A 19,364-nucleotide genomic window follows, 5' to 3' on the forward strand; every position below is an offset into this window, starting at 1 on the left:
CAGGCAGCTGGCAAACCTAGTGTTGAGATAATGTCTCTGATTCAACTCCATGAAGCACATCCAAAATGTCTACATGACATGGTGTGCTAAAACAAAAACACAGACTTTATTTAGGCACAGATATATTTCTCAGCAAGAAAGAAAAGGGTTTAAAATCAACTTCCTGGGGCAACTGGTTCCTGTGCACTTCTGACAGGAAGGTGGCAAGTGGAGTGGGGGAACTGGGTCACAGCATTAAGAAATAAGAAGCTCACCAATGAGGAGGAGCTAGGCAGGAAGAAGAGAGAGTCAGAGAGGCCTTAAAGGAGGAAGAGGAAAAGGAAGGGTTCTTCAGGAAAGTGGAAGAGGAGGAAGAGTCCTTGGGGAAGAAAGAGGCAGCTTAGGAGGGAGCTGGCTTCAGATTATGTACAGGGTTGACCATGCCAGACATCTGTACCTTGGGTTGGTTCAGCTGGGCCTGCTCCAGAGGAAGAAGTTGCAGCGGGAGGAAGGGTCAGTGGGAGGACCCTGGGGCCTGGCACACATATAGAAGTGGCGGCCCAGATTGGGTCCTGGCTTCTTCACAGTTCGCATCACACATGGCTCCCTGTGACCCCCACAGAGCGGCATGGGCAAGGGCCCCCCCAGCACAGACTTCCAAAAAGAAGTCCGTACCTCCTTCTCATCCTTGGCCTCTGAAGCATTGGCCTGTCCCTCCACCACTTTGGCCATCACCTCCTCTTCTAGAGTCTTTGGGGTCATGAGGGCACCCACACTAGGAAGCTCCAAGATAGGAGAAGCTTGGGGACGATTGGATGATGGCTGGAAGAAGCTTGTCAGGTTTTTCTGGCCTCTGCTGGAGCCAGCCTGACTTGGCCGAGGCCTGGTTGAGCGCACACCGGCTTTGTTTTGGCGCATCTGTCCCTGGGTTTCTTTGCTGAGTCGCAGCGCTGATTGCTTGCACACAGGATCTTGTTTGAGACGAACTAGGAAGCGACGGATCTTGAGCTGGGTGCCTGCAAACTCGGGGAGGAAGCGGGTACACAGAGGTGGGCACTGTTTTGCTGGCACAGAGGACACACTCAAGACTGCACCCACGGGACAATGGTCAGAGCCCATCACCTCAGGCAGCCGGAAGGAGTCCTGGAAGGTATCTATTACCAGGGTCCGGTCCCCCAACACATAGTCAAGCCGGGAGCCATAATTCAGATGGCGGGCACCACTGACTGCTGACCAGCAGGTGAATGCCCCCTCCTGCTTTGGCTGGAAGCAGCGGTAGCTATCAATGAAGGGCCGTACATGGGACCCAGCCTGGCATCCCAGGTTACTGAGCAAGCCGTCCATCCACTTGCGCCCTGGGTCCTCTTCAAAGCATTCCTGGAGAAGGGGGAGAGGGGTGAAGACAGAGGCAAAACTAGATGCCTAGACCTGGGAGAGACTTAGACTAACTGCTTCATTTTTCAGACAAGAAAATGTGATTGTTCCAAAAGAAACTACTACTCAGGGTCACACGGCCCAGAACTGGCAGAGCTGGGATTAAATGTCAAATCTGAAAGCTTGTCATTTACTTAATCAAAGCAATTCTGAGAAATGCTCACCAAAAGGATAGAAAGCAGGAAGTTAAAAGTGGTTACCTCTAGAAAGTAGGGCTGGGATTATGAGTTAACGAAACTGTTACCTTTTCATTTAAACCCTCTGGAACTATTTGGCTTATTTTGTGTGTGTCAAAGGCCTCATAGACCATCTCCTCTCTCCCCCACAAACTCCTCAGCTGAGGAGCTCCAGAAAGCCATACTTAAATACTTCTTTTGGCTCTGATCTCCAATTCATCTTCATCCATCCATCCAATCCACCTGGCCTACCCACTCATTCAATGCAAAAAATGTTCAAAGAACATTGATTATGTGCCAGGCATGATACTAGGGACAAAGTGGGAACCTGAGCTTGTCCAGGGGACCAATGAGGCTTCCTTTCAGGAAGTGATCTGGAGCTGGAAAGTGAAGGCTGAGCAGGAGCAACCCAGGCAGAGGGTGTTACAAATTGAGAGCGCAGCCTCTGTAATGGGCCCGTGGAGAGGGGAAGCACAAACCCAAAAGACAAGGGGAGACCAGACTGGGGACCAGCAGACTGGCAGGAGATAATTATCATAGTCCACGTAAACAAGAGATGATAATCACTTAGATTAGGGTAGAGCCAGAGTAGACAAATAAAAATGAAATTAAGAGATGATTTGGAACTAAAATCAACAGTACCCACTGATTAGCTGAATGTGGGAAGTGGGGGTAGAGAGGAAGGACAATACTAACATAATTCCCAGGCTTCTGGTTGGAGTAGCCAAGGGGATGATGGTGCCATTTAGGGAGATGAAGACTAGAAGAACCAGTCTTTTGGGAAGTGGACATATTCTGCTATTTTGGAAAGACTGTGTTTGTCATGTGACCTGATACTATTAGTCTTTTCCTGGAAGGAAGACTGTAAGAAGTGCACTTGAGAGATCTAGGATAGTTCTGAACTAAGAAGAAAAGGCATAAAGTTATATGACACTATTGCAGGAAGCAGAAAGAACAGACTGAGTAAATGCCTTATGAGAAATAAGGTTGGAAGGGACTGAAGGCTCGTACTTTGTAATGTCCATTCTCTTCCCTGTCACACCGCCACCACCATTCTTTCATTATCTCATTTCTGTTCATTTTCCCAACTGGGAGCCACATCTGTTTATGTGGCTCTTCTGCAAACTAATCCAAAGACTCTTCCTACAGCCCCTTTTTTGAGCCAAGCCCAATGCTGAGTTGGACTATGCCAGCGTTAAGTTACTGATTTGATCACTCCCCTCACGAGGCAAGCTAAGACGAAAACTGGCTTGTAGATTCTAAGGCAGTGGTTCTCAAGCCTGACTATACAAGAAAATCAGCCCGGGACATTGTAAAACATACTGCTACCCTGGCCCCACACCTAACAGATTCTGATTTAACTGGTCTGGGGCGGCACCAAGGTATTAATATTCTTGTAAAAGTTCCTTGTTCTAATGTGCTGTCAGGGAATGAGAACCACTGACCTAGAGGGACTCAAAGATGAAAGGTTCGTACAAAAAAAAGACAGAGGGTACAGTGAGAAAAGTCAAAATGAAAGTAACTTTTTGCAGTGGACTGAGAGAAGACAACCTGGCTGGAGTGGACAGAGTGTGTAGGGGTACATGGAAATGGAGATTAAAAAGCCTTCCACACCAGGCCTAGATGTTTTCTTTGCATTGCAGACGTAACAGGAAGGTATTGAAAGTTCATGAGCAGGAAACAGTGTATTAGGGAAATGATCAAGGCAATGTGGAATTCAAGGACCTTGAAATCTGGCCCCCAAAGGACTTTCCCTCCCCATCTCCTGCCACTCACTTCCCTTCCCCTGTCAACCCCTACCAAGAATGGGACTTACAGTTCACCATGCATACCAAGCAAATTCTCACCTTGCAGCCTTTGCTCAAGCTAGAATGCTTTGCTTCCCCCAGCCCCAAAGCTGTTTTAATCATCTTTTAAAATTCAACAATTTTCAGATGCCTCCCTAATGTCTACACTGGCTCAGGAATCCCATCTCTCCAGGCTCCCCTAGACTCCTGGCCTGCCATCTCTTGCTTCAGCCCTGAAGATACCTTTCTGTAATTGGCTGGTTACAGGTCCATAGCTCCCCACCATGCTGAAATCTTTGAGGGGCCAAGAGCCAGAAACGACTAGTAACTGAGTCCTCAGCACATGGCTCAGGACCAAGCCCAGGGCAAGACAGTAATGTCTCCTGAATGAATGAACAATCCTCAGTGCTTTAACAATAGTTATTTCAAACTAAGCTCTGCTTTTCCATGAAGGAAGCTACCCTTGGACCCAAAATCCAGCACTGGCTGGCTTGCTAAAGAGAACCACAGTCAGAAGTGATGAAAGGGGCCTAGAAGAGCCTTACCAGGTTGACTGCATCCCAGTGGTCAATGGGGCGGTGGGCTGTATTCAGGTCACCCAGAATGATCACATGGCTAAAAAACATGACATGGGATTATCAACTAGACATTCAAGAAAGGGAAGCATTACTCCTGGCCCATTTACTTTCTTCTAGGCCCAAGAACTCAGATCAGCCCCTTCTCACACACTGAGGCCAAGGTGGGAGCCCACAGCAATGCATAGCCGCCTACCTCTCCAATCGTACTTTGTAATGTCCATTCTCTTCCCTGTCACACCGCCACCACCATTGTTTCATTATCTCACTTCTGTTCATTTTCCCAACTGGGAGCCACATCTGTTTATGTGGCTCTTCTGCAAACTAATCCAAAGACTCTTCCTACAGCCCCTTTTTTGAGCCAAGCCCAATGCTGAGTTGGACTAAAACCTTGCTACGTTTTATGCCTTACCAACCCAATTCTGATCCCCAAAGATGACATCATTCCCTCTCTGACATGATTGTCTCACTGATCTTTACTTAATGGCATCTTTCTGGTCCTTCAAAGCTGAGCCCAGGTACTTCTTTTAGGAAGTATCCCTTGATTACTCTAACCCACCCTCACTTTCCTGTCCTTCCCTGGGACAAGACTTTTCATTTGCTCCCAGGCACTTTACCTTCTTCTTCACCTCATTTCATCCTTAAAACTATTCTGTAAGGCAGGAATTCATACACTCACTTAACAAGAGAAAATAAAAGCAGAGCTAGCCTCGGGACTCATAGTGAGTAAAAGGAGCCAGGATAGGTGCTTAGAGGTATCTGAGTACAAAACCCATATTTGTATCACTTTACCTGGTCCTCACAGCTCATACAATGCAGAGCCCATTCAGGTAGGCATGCTAGGGTCTCCAACTAGGCTATAAAGGAACTCAAAAGACAAAGATCCCATATCCCTTCCAATGGAGCTTGACACCTAAATGGGTTGGGCACCTAGAACAAGCTCAAGTACCACCCAGGCTTACAATACCTGCCAGCTGCCAAAAGGGCTTCTGCTCGGATCTGCAGCAAGCGATAGAAGCGCATTTTAAAGGACAGCCGCTCAGGTTTCCCAGCATCCGCATGGGGGCAGTACACGTTGATTAGGGTCAAGGTCTTCTCTTTCCCTTCCCATGTGCTGAGGAGAAGAGACCCCCCCACACACAACAAGAAAAAGTCATTTCCAAGCCTCCCTTCCCCCATACCATGTGGCTTCCACTTAATGGGTTACCTGTGGGACAGATGTGAAGAAGGGGACAGAAAGACATGAATGCACTGGCATGCACAGGACTTGGGGACTGACTATAGGTAAGGCAGGGAGACGGGCATCTAGGATAACTCCCAGGTAAACCAGGTGATGGTGCTGCCATTCATGACAGGACACCCAGAAAGCAACTTGGGGCAATGAGTTGCCAAGTTGCCTTTGAGGTGCCTGTGGTAATAAGAGAGCTGGACCTGCCAGCCAGTTCCCCACTGTAGAGATGGGGAACTCAAAGCTCAGAGGGGAATATGATTTGCCCAAGGTCATACAGTGAGTAACCAAGCCAGAACTAGAGTCCAAGAAAGGCAAACATGGGACATATTCCACAATGAATATGTTTGTAAGGTGAGCCTCAGAATCACACTAAGAGTAGAAGCAGCATTGCTTCTACTCTTCTACTCAGCAACAGGGGGATGTGGGCTATTACCGGATCTTGTGTTGTGTGAGGAGGGCCCGGCCCTCACTATCCAGAGCCCGAAGCTCCTCTTGGGTGAATTCATCCACGTTTCCATAGCAACCCACGTCCCCATTATGAGTGGCAAGTAGGCCACTCAGGCCTTCTTCAGCAGCCATGGGGGTAGCGCTGTCCTTACAGAAGGTGGCTACACCTGGAGATAGACAGGATACTCTGAAAGGGCCTAGAAGCCAACAGCCTATTGCACAGCTTGTTGCCCCCACATAGGTCACGTAAGTCATCCTCATCTAGTGTGTTTGTACTGATAACTCTCCCAACTCAAGGGCCATGGATGGCTCCCGAGAGACTGAGGCAATTCTACTCACACCCTGGAGTCTCAGTTCCTTCATCTAAAAAAGCCAGAGGGGGCACCTGGATGGCTCAGTCAGTTAAACATCTGCCTTCAGCTCAGGTCATGATCCCAGGGTCCTGGCATGGAACCCCACACTGGGCTCTCTGCTCAGGAGAAAGCCTGCTTCTCTCTCTCCCTCTGCTGCTCACCCTGCTTGTGTTTTCTCTCTCTCTGTCAAATAAATAACATCTTTAAAAAATTTAAAAAAATTCAAAAGCCACAGAACAGTAATAGCTAATAGTCTAAATGTTTTACATGGACACATGGTTAAGTGCTCAAAAAGTGTTAGCTATTATTATCACATGGACTAATTTGTTTAATCCTTATATAGGCATACCCCAATATATTGTGAGTTCAGTTCCAGAACACCACAAAAAAAATATTGTAATAAAGCAAGCCAAATGAATATTTTGATTTCCTAGTGCAGATAAAAGTTATATTGTTACTATACTGTAGTCTATCAAATGAGCAATAACTTTATGTCTAAAAAAAACAATGTATATGCCTTAATTAAAAAATATTTTATTTCTGAAGGGGGTAAAAGATGGCAGAGGAGTACGGGACCCTATTCCAGCCAGTCCCCGGAACTGAGCTGGATATCTACCAGACCACTCTGAACACCCACAAAATCAGCCTGAGATGTAAGAAGATAGATCTGGATTTCTACAGATTATCCCAGGCGGTTGCTTTTGAGGTACGAAGGCGGGAGCCATTATTCCATGGGCAGATATTGGAGAATAAACGGAAGGGGGAGGGAGCCGTCAGGATCCTGCCCGCTGGTGAGCAACAGCCTCCCGCACTGCAGACCAGGCACAGACTTGCAGACCGGTAGCGGCCGGGAAAGGACTTTAGGGAAGCCCCCCGGACGAAAACCCGGAGCAGCAGGGCCACAAGACATGAAATTAGAATCAGAGAAATAAGTGACACCATGAAACATTCCAATGTCAGAATTATTGGAATCCCTGAGGGGGTGGAGAGAGAGAGGACTAGAAGATATATTTGAGCAAATCATAGCAGAGAACTTCCGTAATCTGGGGAATGAAACAAACATTCGTGTCCTAGAGGCAGAAAGGACCCATCCCAAGATCAAGGAAAACAAGCCAAGAAACCGGCATGTAATAGTAAAACTTGCAAATCTTAGAACCAAGGAAACCATCTTAAGGGCAGTTAGGGGGAAGAGATTCCTTACGTACAGAGGGAGGAACATCAGAATAACGTCAGACCTATCCACAGACACCTGGCAAGGCAGAAAGGCCTGGCAAGACATATTCAGGGTACTAGATGAGAAGAACATGCAGCCAAGAATACTTTATCCAGCAAGGCTTTCACTTAGAATGGATGGAGAGATGCAGAGCTTCCACGACTGGCAGAAGATGAAAGAATATGTGACCACTAAGCCAGCCCTGCAAAAAATATTAAAGGGGGTTCTATAAAAGGAGAAAGACCCCAAGAGTGATCTACAACAGAAATTTACAGGGACAATCTATAAAAACAACGTCTTCACAGGCAACATGATGACAATTAATTCATATCTTTCAATAATCACTCTCAACGTGAACAGCCTAAATGCTCCCATAAAATGGCCCAGGGCTGCAGACTGGACAAAAAGACAGGACCCATCCATTTGCTGTCTACAAGAGACTCATTTTGAACCTAAAGATACATCCAGACTAAAAGTGAAGAGATGGAGATCCATCTTCCATGCCAACGGACCTCAAAAGAAAGCTGGGGTAGCAATTCTTATATCAGACAAATTAGATTTTAAACTAAAGACTGTAGTTAGAGACACAGAAGGACACTATATCATTCTTAAAGGGTCTATCCAACAAGAATATCTAACAATTGTAAATATCTATGCCCCCAACATGGGAGCAGCCATCTACATAAGCCAACTGTTCACCAAAATAAAGACTCATATTGATAATAATACGTTAACGGTAGGGGACCTCAATACTTCACTCTCAGCAATGGACAGATCATCAAAGCAGAAAATCAACAAAGAAACAAGAACTTTGAATGACACACTGGACCAGATAGACCTCATAGATATATACAGAACATTCCACCCTAAAACAACAGAATACTCCTTCTTCTCAAGCACACATGGAACTTTCTCCAGAATAGACCACACACTGGGTCACAAATCAGGTCTCAACCGATACCAAAACACTGAGATTATTCCCTGCATATTCTCAGACCACAATGCTTTAAAACTGGAACTCAATCACCAGAGAAAATTTGGCAGAAATTCAAACACTTGGAAGCTAAAGACCACTCTGCTCAGGAATGTTTGGGTCAACCAGGAAATCAAAGAACAACTTAAACAATTCATGGAAACCAATGAGAACCAAAACACATCAGTTCAAAACCTATGGGATACTGCAAAGGCAGTCCTAAGGGGGAAATAAATAGCCATTCAAGCCTCACTCAAAAAAACAGAAAAATCCCGAATTCACCAACTAACTCTGCACCTTAAGGAACTAGAGAAAAAGCAACAAACGATGCCTAAGCCACCCATTAGAACAGAAATAATATTAGAGCAGAGATCAATGAATTAGAAACCAGAAACACAGTAGATAAGATCAAGGAAACTAGAAGTTGGTTCTTCGAAAGAATTAATAAGATCGATAAACCACTGGCCACACTTATCCAAAAGAAAAGAGAAAGGACCCAAATTAATAAAATCATGAATGAAAGGGGAGAGATCACCACTAACACCAAGGAAATAGAAACAACTATTAGAAATTATTATGAACAACTATATGCCAATAAACTGAGCAATCTGGATGAAATGGAGGCCTTCCTGGAAACCTATAAGCTGCCAAGACTGAAACAGGAAGAAATTGACAATCTGAATAGGCCAACAACCAGTAAGGAGACTGAAGCAGTGATCAAAAACCTCCTAGAAAAGTGGGCCGGATGGATTCCCTGGGGAATTCTACCAAACATTCAAAGAAGAAATAATACCTATTCTCCTGAAGCTCTTTCAAAAAACAGAAACAGAAGGAAAGCTTCCAGACTCATTCTATGAGGCCAGCATTACCTTAATCCCCAAACCAGGCAAAGACCCCATCAAAAAGGAGAATTTCAGACCAATATCCCTAATGAATATGGATTCCAAAATCCTCAACAAAATCCTAGCTAATAGGATCCAACAATACATCAAAAGGATCATCTACTATGACCAAATGGGATTTATCCTCGGGATGCAAGGGTGGTTCAACATTCGCAAATCAATCAATGTGGTAGAACACATTAATAAGAGGAGAGAGAAGAACCATATGGTCCTCTCAATTGATACAGAAAAAGCATTTGACAAAATACAACATCCTTTCTTGATTAAAACTCCTCAGAGTACAGGGATAGAGGGAACATTCCTCAAGTTCATAAAATCCATTTATGAAAAACCCCAGCGAATATTATCCTCAATGGGGAAAAGCTGAGAGCATTTCCCTTAAGATCAGGAACATGTCAAGGATGCCCACTCTCACCACTATTGTTCAACATAGTACTAGAAGTCCTAGCAACAGCAATCAGACAACAAAAAGAAATAAAATGTATTCAGATTGGCAAAGAAGAAGTCAAACTCTCTCTTTTTGCAGATGACATGATACTTTATGTGGAAAACCCAAAAGACTCCATTCCCAAATTACTAGAACTCATACAGCAATTCAGTAATGTGGCAGGATACAAAATCAATGCACAGAAATCAGTTGCTTTCTTATACAATAACAATGCAACTGTAGAAAAAGAAATTAGAAAACTGATTCCATTTACAATAGCACCAAAAACCATAAGATACCTCGGAATAAACCTAACCAAAGAGGTAAAGGATCTATACTCTAGGAACTACAGAACAGTCATGAAAGAAATTGAAGAAGACACAAAAAGATGGAAAAGCATTCCATGCTCATGGATTGGAAGAATAAACATTGTTAAAATGTCTATGCTACCCAGAGCAATCTATACCTTCAATGCCATCCCGGTCAAAATTCCAATGGCATTTTTCAAAGTGCTGGAACAAACAATCCTAAAATTTGTGTGGAATCAGAAAAGACCCCAAATCGCCAAGGAAATGTTGAAAAAGAATACAAAGCTGGGGGCATCAGGTTGCCTGATTTCAAGCTATATTACAAAGCAGTGTTCACCAAGACAGCATGGTACTGGCACAAAAACAGACAGAACAATGGAACAGAATAGATAGCCCAGATATGGACTCTCAACTCTATGGTCAAATAATCTTTGACAAAGCAGGAAAAAATATGCAATGGAAAAAGGACAGTCTCTTCAATAAATGGTGCTGGGAAAATTGGACAGCCACATGCAGAAGAATGAAATTCGACCATTCTCTAACACCACTCACAAAGATAAACTCAAAGTGGATGAAAGACCTCAATGTGAGACAGGAATCCATCAAAATCCTAGAGGAGAACATAAGAAGTAACCTCTTTGACGTCAGCCACAGCAACTTCTTTCAAGATACATCTCCAAAGGCTAGTGAAACAAAAGCAAAAATGAACTTTTGGGATTTCATCAAGATAAAAAGTTTATGCACAGCAAAGGAAACAGTCAACAAAACAAAGAGGCACTCCACAGAATGGGAGAAGATATTTGCAAATGACACTACAGATAAAGGGCTGGTATCCAAGGTCTACAAAGAACTTCTCAAATTCAACACCCAAAAAACAAATAATCAAGGCAAAAATTGGGTAGAAGACATGAACAGACACTTCTCCGAAGAATACATACAAAGGCTAACAGACACATGAAAAAATGTTCACATCATTAGCCATCAGGGAAATTCAAATCAAAACCACATTGAGATACCACCTTACACCAGTTAGAATGGCAAAAATTAACTAGGCAAGAAACGACAAATGTTGAAGAGGTTGTGGAGAAAAGAAAACCCTCTTACACTGTTGGTGGGAATGCAAGTTGGTATAGCCACTTTGGAAAACAGTGTGGAGGTGCCTCAGAAAATTAAAAATAGAGCTACCCTATGACCCAGCAATTGCACTCCTGGGTATTTACCCCAAAGACACAGATGTAGTGAAAAGAAGGGCCATATGCACCCCAATGTTCATAGCAGCAATGTCCGCAATAGCCAAACCGTGGAAAGACCCGAGATGCCCTTCAACAGATGAATGGATAAAGAAGATGTGGTCCATATATACCATGGAATATTACTCAGCCCTCAGAAAGGATGAATACCCAAGTTTTACATCAACAGGGATGCGACTGGAGGAGGTTATGCTAAGTGAAATAAGTCAAGCAGAGAAAGTCAATTATCATACGGTTTCACTTATTTGTGGAACATAAGGAATAACATGGAGGACATTAGGAGAAGGAAGGGAAAAATGAAGGGGGGGAATCTGAGGGAGAGATGAACCATGAGAGACTATGGACTCTGAGAAACAAACTGAGAGTTTTAGAGGATAGGGGGTGGGGGGATGGGTTAGCCCGGTGAAGGGTATTAAGGAGGGCATGTACTGCATGGAGCACTGGGTGTTATACGAAAACAATGAATCGTGGATCACTACATCAAAAACTAATGATGTACTGTATGGTGACTAATGTAACATAATAAAATAAAATTAAAAAAATACTTTATTGCTAAAAAATGCTGTCATCTGAGCTTTTAGCGAGTTGCAAGCACTGATCACAGATCACCATAACAAATATAATGAAAAAGTTTGAAATATTGTAAAATTACCAAAAAGTGACAAAGAGACATGAAGTGAGCAAATGTTGCTGGAAAAATGGTGCCAAGAGTTTTGCAACACAGGGTTGCCATAAAACCTTCGATTTATAAAATATGCAATATCTGCAAAACATAATAAAGTGAAGTGCTTTACATATATGTATATATAAAAATATATTTATATATAGATATGTAAATTCATATATTTGTCATATATTTATTTACATATAATATTTATATATAAACTTATATATATATATATACATACAAAACAAGGTATGCCTGTACTAGCCCTAGGAGTTAGGCATTATCTCCATTTCTCAGCTGAGAAAGCTGAAGCATAAAGAGGTTGACTAACTTGCCAGAGGGTACACAGCTAGGAAGTGAGGTAGGATTCAAACTCTGGTAGTCTGACTCCAGAGCTCATACAATTAACTACCACATGACTGACTGTGCTTCCAAAGTCAAACAGGATAATTTTACACATAAAAACTATCCTTCACGTAGCTTCATGTGACTTTAGCTCTGTGGACTAAAAGCCTGGGGCATCACACATCGGACAGAGTGAGGGGATGCAATGGAGGTAAGCCACAGCTGCTGCTCTCGCCATGACCCATGGTAACCAGCATTAGCTCAACCGCCAGTATGAAAAAGCAGAGCTACTAGGTTAAGGGAAAGTGCCAAGGTGACAGGCTTTCTGCTGACACCTGCAAGCAGAGGGACTCAGAGGTCATGCAGAAGAAGCAGAAAAAGGCAAACGAGAAGAAGGAGGAACCCAAGTAGCTTTGTGGCTTCGTGTCCAACCCTCTTGGCCTCCCCTGTGTACCTGGAGCCAGTCCCACCATGCTCACGTTTTCTCCTGTAGTGCTCACAGGTCCCAACACCAATGGCATTCCTTTTGCCCTGAGTCTCCAGATCCCTTTTGTGCTTCTTTCCCCTCAGGTAGCCTCTCTTCCTCTGGGCCATCCTGGGAGTGGGGGGTTATCCCTTCCCAGTGTTTTTTATTCCTGTGGGGCTCACCCCAAAGTATTAAAAGCAGCTTCATAATTTCAAAAAAAAAATTAAAAATAAAAGCCTGAGTTTCTTATTACCTTCTCATCAAATATTGGTCACTCCCGACCTGCTTCCATCACTAATTTAAAGTCCCCAGAAAGCCCCATTTACCAGAATAGCCACTGCGGTTACGGCTGAAGCTGAAATAGGAGTTATAGCCCTCAATGATAGCCAGGGGCTCTGTCAGCACATCCCCTGCAAAAAAAAAAAAAAAAGAAAAGATGTAAGACTGTGTCAGAGATAAAAGTAGGGCCCAGGACACACAAGGGTTTGGAATTAAAGTTGTAGGCTAATTCCTCGCACACATCAGAGCCAGAGTTGGGAGAAAAAATGAAGTATCTATGATTAGAAGAGGAGCTAGAATGGTGGGGACTAGAGAGGGAATTGATACCAAAATAAGAAGGGGTAGGCTATGGAATGGGAGGAGGGAAATTAGGTGGGAGGAAGCTAGTGATTAGGTGAATGGAGGGAGCTGGAGGTGGGAAATGGAATATGGGAGGGAGAAATAGGAATCTGAGGTGGGAATATGAGGTAGGAGAGGGAGGCAATTAGAGGATCTGAACTGGGGATGGAGGAAAAAGTTGTTAGAGGGTATTAAAGGGGGGTGCAAGGGAGAGGGAAAGAATGGAGGGTGTTGAGCTAGGGTGGGAGAGAGAGGGAACTAGGGGATCTAACCTTGGCGTGGGACATGAGATAGAAATGGTAAGAGGTTCTGAGGCTGGGAAGGAGAAATGGGGGTAGAGCTCTAGGGGATCTGACAGGAGAACTGAGGATCTGAGATGGAGAGATAAAAAGGAAGAAATCAGGGAGTCTGAGCTGGAGGCAAAGATGGGGTGGGAATTAAAGGATGTGAGCTGGGGACAGGGAAGGGGATTTGGGGGATCTAACTTGGGAGTTGGAGCTGGACAGTGTGTGAGGAGGAAATTTGGGGTACTGCGCTGGGGCAGGAGAATGAGTGGGAATTAGAGGATCTGTGCGAGGATGAAGGTTGCACGGGTGAGGGAATTAAAGTTCTGCTGAGGACAGGAGATGAAGTAGGAATTAAGACATCAAGCTGGAGTGAGAAATAGGGGTTGAGGGGTAGGGGATCAGGATTCTGAACTGGGTCTAAGAGGAAGACTCTACGGATAGAGAAATGGTAAAATAAATGAGAATTAAGTAGGGGACAAAAGTTAGTGGAAAAGATAAAGTATGGTAGGGATCCTGGATTTTTGAGCGCTGACTGGTCACTTTGGTCTCCTGAAGGCAGACGATGTCGGCATCCAGCTTGTCCAAAATGCGCTCCACGGCCATGGCTGCACAGTTGCTGGGCTCCTCGTATACCATCCCTTGCAGGGGGCTCCGGATCCCATTGATGTTCCAGCTCACCACGCGCAACATCTCGACGGCGAACTGCAACACCACACAATCCGCGCCCAACCTAGGGGACACAGGACGGCTGGACACCCCCAGGTTGGCCAGATCCCGCCTTCCGCGCGCATTGGCGCATGCGTTCTCTTGCGCGCCACCAAAGTGTGGCGAAGGTGGGGCGGGGCTTCGATCCCCTCAGTTCTCATTGGCGGGAGGAGCGGAAGTTGATGGGGTGGTGCCGACGCCTAGGAGGAATGAACGGCAAAGGAAGTCCTCCAGTTAGGCTCCTCCTCCTCCCTCCTCCCGCCGCACACTAGCCCAAGCACCAGAATCTGTCTGCCTTTCCGTGCTGCTCACAAGCCTCCGTGGTGCTTCCAATAACTTACAGATGGGACTTTTTAAGCAGCGGAACCTTGAACGAAACCGCATGGCAACCGAAGCCCCGCCCCCAGTGCGACTGACCTTACCTCCAAGTGCGCCGCTGGCATCCTGGGAGTAATTACTGTAACTGGGCTTGTGTGGGAGAGGGGAGGCTCGACGGGAACCGCGCAGCTAGAGGGAGCAGTAAGAAGTGCTCTAGTGGAATTAGACTTAGAAGTACCCTGGCCTTATAGGGCAAAGGGAGGGGAAGAGAGGAAGCTGTCTCAAGCCCACCCTATAGCCATTATTTGTCCTGGGCCTTATAACATTCCTAAGGACATGGCCCAACACATACTTTTTCGTGGCTCCATTTCTCAAATGAGTAAAATCGAGGCCCAGGGAATTTAAGTGGGCTACCCAAGCTCCAGAGCAACACTGTCTCCCAGTGTACTCCATGGCTCTTCCATATGCATTATTTGTTTCATTCTCTGGACAGCCCTGTAAGGGGTATTAAGGCTAAGTATGACAGAATGAGTGAAGTCACCCCAGTCTCACGGAAGTGGTAGAGCCAGGATTCAAAGCCTATCTTAATCAGCTCAAGGAATACTTTCCCGAATAAGTTTTTCCTAACACCCACACACCTCCCCAGTTAGGTCTTTTCCTCTGGGCCCCCACAGCACCCTCTGGTCCTTTCTGTCACATCACTTATCTCAGTGCACACCTACCATTGATATCTGTTTTTGTCACACAACTACCAGTTGCTCTACCTACTTGAGAGCAATGACCATGTCTGATGTATCTTCTTAGCGCCATCCTCTAATCTAGGGCACAGTATATATTAGGAGTCAATAAATATTTCCTAACTGAATAAACAAACACAGGGCAAATGCAAGAGCAACAGATTAGTGACTTGTTTTTGAGAACACAAAAATAGGAATAATAGACATGCCCAATGTCCAAGGAAAAGCATGACTTTGCATTCTTAGGTTCCTCACCCCAAACTGCAGCATAATTTTCCCCCAGAATTAAGCCATCATCCTCAATATCTGTAGAAAAGACCCAAAGAGCTGCTTTTCCTCCTAAAGGACTTAAAGATTACCTTCCAGTTGTTGCCATCAGGATAAATAGCTCTGCAATTAAAGTAAAAATGTTGGTGCTTTGAGCTTTTTCATGCTTTGGTGGTTATTGGCTCAGGATTGAGTCCCAGGAGTGGGATAACTAGGACAAAGGAAATTAACATTTTTATTGCTCTTGCTTCATATTGCCAAATCACTGTCCAGTAAGAGATCATGCCCATTTACACTGAAGACCAACCTGCAACTCAGACCCGAGGAAATCCAGATCTAGCCTGTCTACATTGCTGGTTTTAATTTCCCCATTCTGCAGTTGCTTGTTAATATTAGTTCTGACCTTTGGGGCAAGGTGAACACATGGTTGGCCTGATGAGAAAAGGTTCCGGATGGCTCAGGAACTTCCTTGACAACTAACACAGCTGATATTTCAAGAGTGCACACATGCCCTTCTTATCAAGGGTATTTCCACAGCCTTTTCAAGGAACCAACCAACGCCTCCAGACTCCCTCTTTGACGCCATCCCTGTACCTGCTTTGAAGGTCTAAATGCAAGAAAGCTGTGTGGTCGGATAATTAGTGATGGAAGAAAAAACCTCTAGGAGAACAGGTAGGTGAGACAGAAGGAAAAATAGATAGGGGTACACAAATCCAAATCCATTCTTTAGGCTCTCTGGAAAATTTTCTTTATATAGGGGTTACTTGAAGTGTGCCTTAAAGGGTATGGGAGAGTTGGGGGAAAGATGATATTTATATCTAATTATCTATCTACCTATCTGTCAACCATCCCCACCTGTCTTTGTGGGACACTGACCAAAAGGGCATTTCCCTAGCACCTTTAGAAGTCTATCTTGATCTATTCCAGTTTTGAGTGAACTGGATGGTAGGGATTATATCTCGCACCTCTCCAATGGTGTATAAAGTGGGTCTGGTTTGCTGTGGCACTTTGAACAAGATTTTCACCTTCTCTGGGCTTCAATAACCTCCTTACTAAAATGGAAATTGAAGTCCATGGCCTACTTCCTTCAGAGGGCTGTCTCAAGATGAAGAGGAGTAGAACAGGAACCAAATTTCTGGAGATGTTTCAGGACTTCCATGCTCTGTCTGAGATTAGTGATCCTGTTTTTTTTCTGTAGCCTCCGCGGGTAATACCACCCACAGACCTCCAGCTGCTCTTCTCCTGGAGTGACTATGGTCTGTAGAGAGCCACTCCTAGGTAGGATGTAGTGAGCCTTGGGCCCCAGGCATGGGGCTGAATATAGTGGGGGGATAGTGAGCCAGGGCAGTGGCTACAAAGGAAGTGGTACCTAGGCTGCTGCCACAGAAGGCCTAATACTCATGTATCAGCACATAAACTATAAGCATGTGGCCAATCTCCCCTGTACACCCTTGTCCCCCACAAATGCATTTATACCCACACACTCCCAAGAATTACTAATAGAGATACCCCATTTGTGATTTTGTAACCCATGAGTATGGTCTTAATAATGCTTTTAATAGAATTCTTCTTTGCACCCCACACTTTGGGAAGATGGTCAGGATCTGTGGGCCTCAGGAAGTCACACTGTGTGCTTTTTCTCCCTAGAGTTAACCCCATTTTAGAATTTGTGGTTCAGATCTTGGTCTTGAGTGAGTCTCTGATACTGAGTGAACTCTTTTTCTGCAACAGTTAATTGGACTTTTTCGGGGTAGGGGACTTCATTCTTTTGTTTATTCTATTCTACCCCATTCAAGGTTGAGAAACTTTCTAGATACCACCTTCTACTTTCAGACCTAGTTAGTTTGCCCACCCAGTTCCCTGCATAGATCTCAGTTATAATATTTAACTTTCTGAATGGGGGATTATTTGTCTATATGTTCATCTCATTTAGGGCAGAGAGATAGATTGTACAAATACTCATTGAGCAAGTGTCTCCTCTTTGCCAGCACCTGAGCTGGACACTGGAAACACTGATCTCAGATAATTGAGGTCTAGTCCCCATCCTCAAGGAACTCACAGTCTAGTAAGGAAGTACACCAGTAAAAACTGGTGGATACTTGCTCAGATAAATGGAATCATATAGACAATATGAAAACTAAAGGTAATGCCTGTCCCAGGTTACAGGGAAAGTTTCCCAGAGGAGGCAACATTGAACCAGTTCTTGAAGAGTGAGTCAGATTTCATTGAGGATGGAAGGAAAGAGAAGGCATTTCAGGTAGAGCAAAGGTCCAGAGGTAAAAAAGTATATGTTATGTTTGGGGACTCAGTGAGTCAGCCAGTGCAGTTTAAGCATGGGGGTCTAAAGAGAGACATGGCTGGAGAATTAGGTTGGGGCTTGATTTAGAACAGCCATTCTGAGACCTTTCCATAAAGCTTGTTTAGTTCTAGTTCTCCTGCTTCTAGGATCAAAGTTGGTAACAGAGGTAAACAAACAAAAAAACCCAGATAAACACACACATAACCACAAAAGCAAAATAAAACAACACAACAATAACAACAACAAACAACCAGCTAGCTAGTTCCAGTTCCAGGCAATTTTAACTTGGGTTTTCAAGCCTGGACCCCAGGTTTACCCTTTCAGACCTTGCCAATAGCTTGCTAGCCTCCTATCTCAGATTTCCTGCTGCTAAAATTATCTCTCTGCCTCTTGGCAGGGTCATGAGGACAAAACTATAAACATAGAAGGGGATTCATGTGACTGGCTCAATTACCTTGGACAAGCTACTTCCCTTCCCTAGACCTTAGTTACCCTAAGAAACTAGTGAGAATGTTTGTAAGGAGCAACTAGGATATGGAATATGTTGTTACTTTGTGGGCAATGGAAAACTTACATGTAAAGGGTTATTATTAAGATTATTAGCATTGCAAATCAAAGTGAGATATTACCTTAGATCTATCAGAATGGATAAAATAAAAAACACAAGAAATAACTAGTGTTGGCAAGGATGTGGGGGGAAAAAAAGGAACCTTCATACACTGTTAGTGGGAATGCAAATTGATGGGACCTCTGTGAAAAACAGTATGGAGGTTCCTCAAAAAATTAAAAATAGAAGTAGAAATACCATATGATCCAGCAATTCCACTACTGAGTATTTACCCAAATAAAATTAAAATACTAACTCAAATGCACCCCTATGTTTATTGCAGCCTTATTTACAAAGCTAAGGTGCAGCCCAAGTGTCTATCAATAGATGAATGGATCTGATACATATATAGAGATATAGATACACACACACACACACACACACACACTATACACACATACACACATACACACACACCCCTACACATATAATGGAATACTACTCAGGCATAAAGAGAAGGAGATCTTGCCATTTGCAATGACATAGATGGAGCTAGAAAGTATTATGATAAGTGAAGTAAGTCAGTCAGAGAAAGACAAATATGTGATTTCACTCATTTGTGGAATTTAAGAAGCAAACAAAGAAGAATAAAGACAACACACTCTTAAACACGAGAACAAACTGGTGGTTGCAGGGCGGGGTTGACGAGGGGAGGGGTAGAATAGATAGAGGGGATTAAGAGTACACTTATCTAGATGAGTACTGAGAAATGCATAGAATTATTGAATTATTATACTGTACACCTGAAACTAATATAACACTGTATGTTAATTATACTTCAATTAAAAAAGTAACACAAAAATATACAAAAGGCAATATTGCAATGTCAGAAAAAGAAAAAAAACAACTCAGTAGCTGGCAAAGCCAATGCTGAGGAAAAATAAAATATTAGCATTGGCAGAGTAATACTTATTAGGAGACTTATTAGGATTAAGAGAGTTGTATCTCTTCCAAAGTCTAGTTCTAAAACTCTAAAGGTTCTGAGATAATTTG

General features: G+C 44.0%; 2 protein-coding genes and 1 pseudogene across 4 annotated transcripts in view; 2 read left to right on the top strand and 1 right to left on the bottom strand.

Moving 5' to 3' along the window:
- Positions 1–84: 84 nt before the first annotated feature.
- On the bottom strand, positions 85–15,626 carry APEX2 (apurinic/apyrimidinic endodeoxyribonuclease 2). 3 transcript variants are annotated; one of them, XM_036084572.2, is made up of 7 exons: positions 15,558–15,626; positions 13,972–14,343; positions 12,860–12,943; positions 5,616–5,796; positions 4,919–5,065; positions 3,922–3,991; positions 85–1,356 (listed from the first exon to the last, which is right to left on the bottom strand). In XM_036084572.2, the coding sequence occupies exons 2-7, from the start codon at positions 14,126–14,128 to the stop codon at positions 448–450; spliced, it is 1,548 nt and encodes a 515-aa protein (XP_035940465.1). In that variant the 5' UTR covers positions 14,129–14,343; positions 15,558–15,626; the 3' UTR covers positions 85–447. The 3 variants fall into 3 exon arrangements, with proteins under 3 accessions (XP_035940465.1, XP_035940483.1, XP_077920547.1); XM_036084590.2 differs by lacking the exon at positions 15,558–15,626 and having other exon boundaries at positions 13,979–14,105; XM_078064421.1 differs by lacking the exons at positions 5,616–5,796; positions 15,558–15,626 and having other exon boundaries at positions 13,979–14,111.
- On the top strand, positions 12,304–12,604 carry LOC118530885 (small EDRK-rich factor 2 pseudogene; annotated as a pseudogene).
- Positions 15,627–15,751: 125 nt separating the features above from the next.
- PFKFB1 (6-phosphofructo-2-kinase/fructose-2,6-biphosphatase 1) overlaps positions 15,752–19,364 on the top strand; it is a 114,988-nt gene continuing 111,375 nt past the window's right edge. The window contains exon 1 of the mRNA XM_078065096.1: positions 15,752–16,137. Coding sequence (XP_077921222.1) covers positions 16,110–16,137 — 28 coding nt within the window. The 5' untranslated portion in view covers positions 15,752–16,109. The remainder of the gene's footprint in view (positions 16,138–19,364) is intronic.

The sequence above is a fragment of the Halichoerus grypus genome, chromosome X (genome assembly GCF_964656455.1).
Source record: "Halichoerus grypus chromosome X, mHalGry1.hap1.1, whole genome shotgun sequence".
NCBI lineage: Eukaryota > Metazoa > Chordata > Mammalia > Carnivora > Phocidae > Halichoerus > Halichoerus grypus.

Bases quoted from the DNA above. Each gene is read 5' to 3' on its own strand.
- APEX2 (XM_036084572.2), bottom strand. From the start codon at position 14,128: ATGTTGCGCGTGGTGAGCTGGAACATCAATGGGATCCGGAGCCCCCTG. The intron at 12,944-13,971 runs GTCAGCGCTCAA...TTTTTTTTGCAG, and splicing joins TCAGGAGACCAAAGTGACCA to GGGATGTGCTGACAGAGCCC. The intron at 3,992-4,918 runs GTATTGTAAGCC...CATGTTTTTTAG, and splicing joins GCCCTTTTGGCAGCTGGCAG to CCATGTGATCATTCTGGGTG.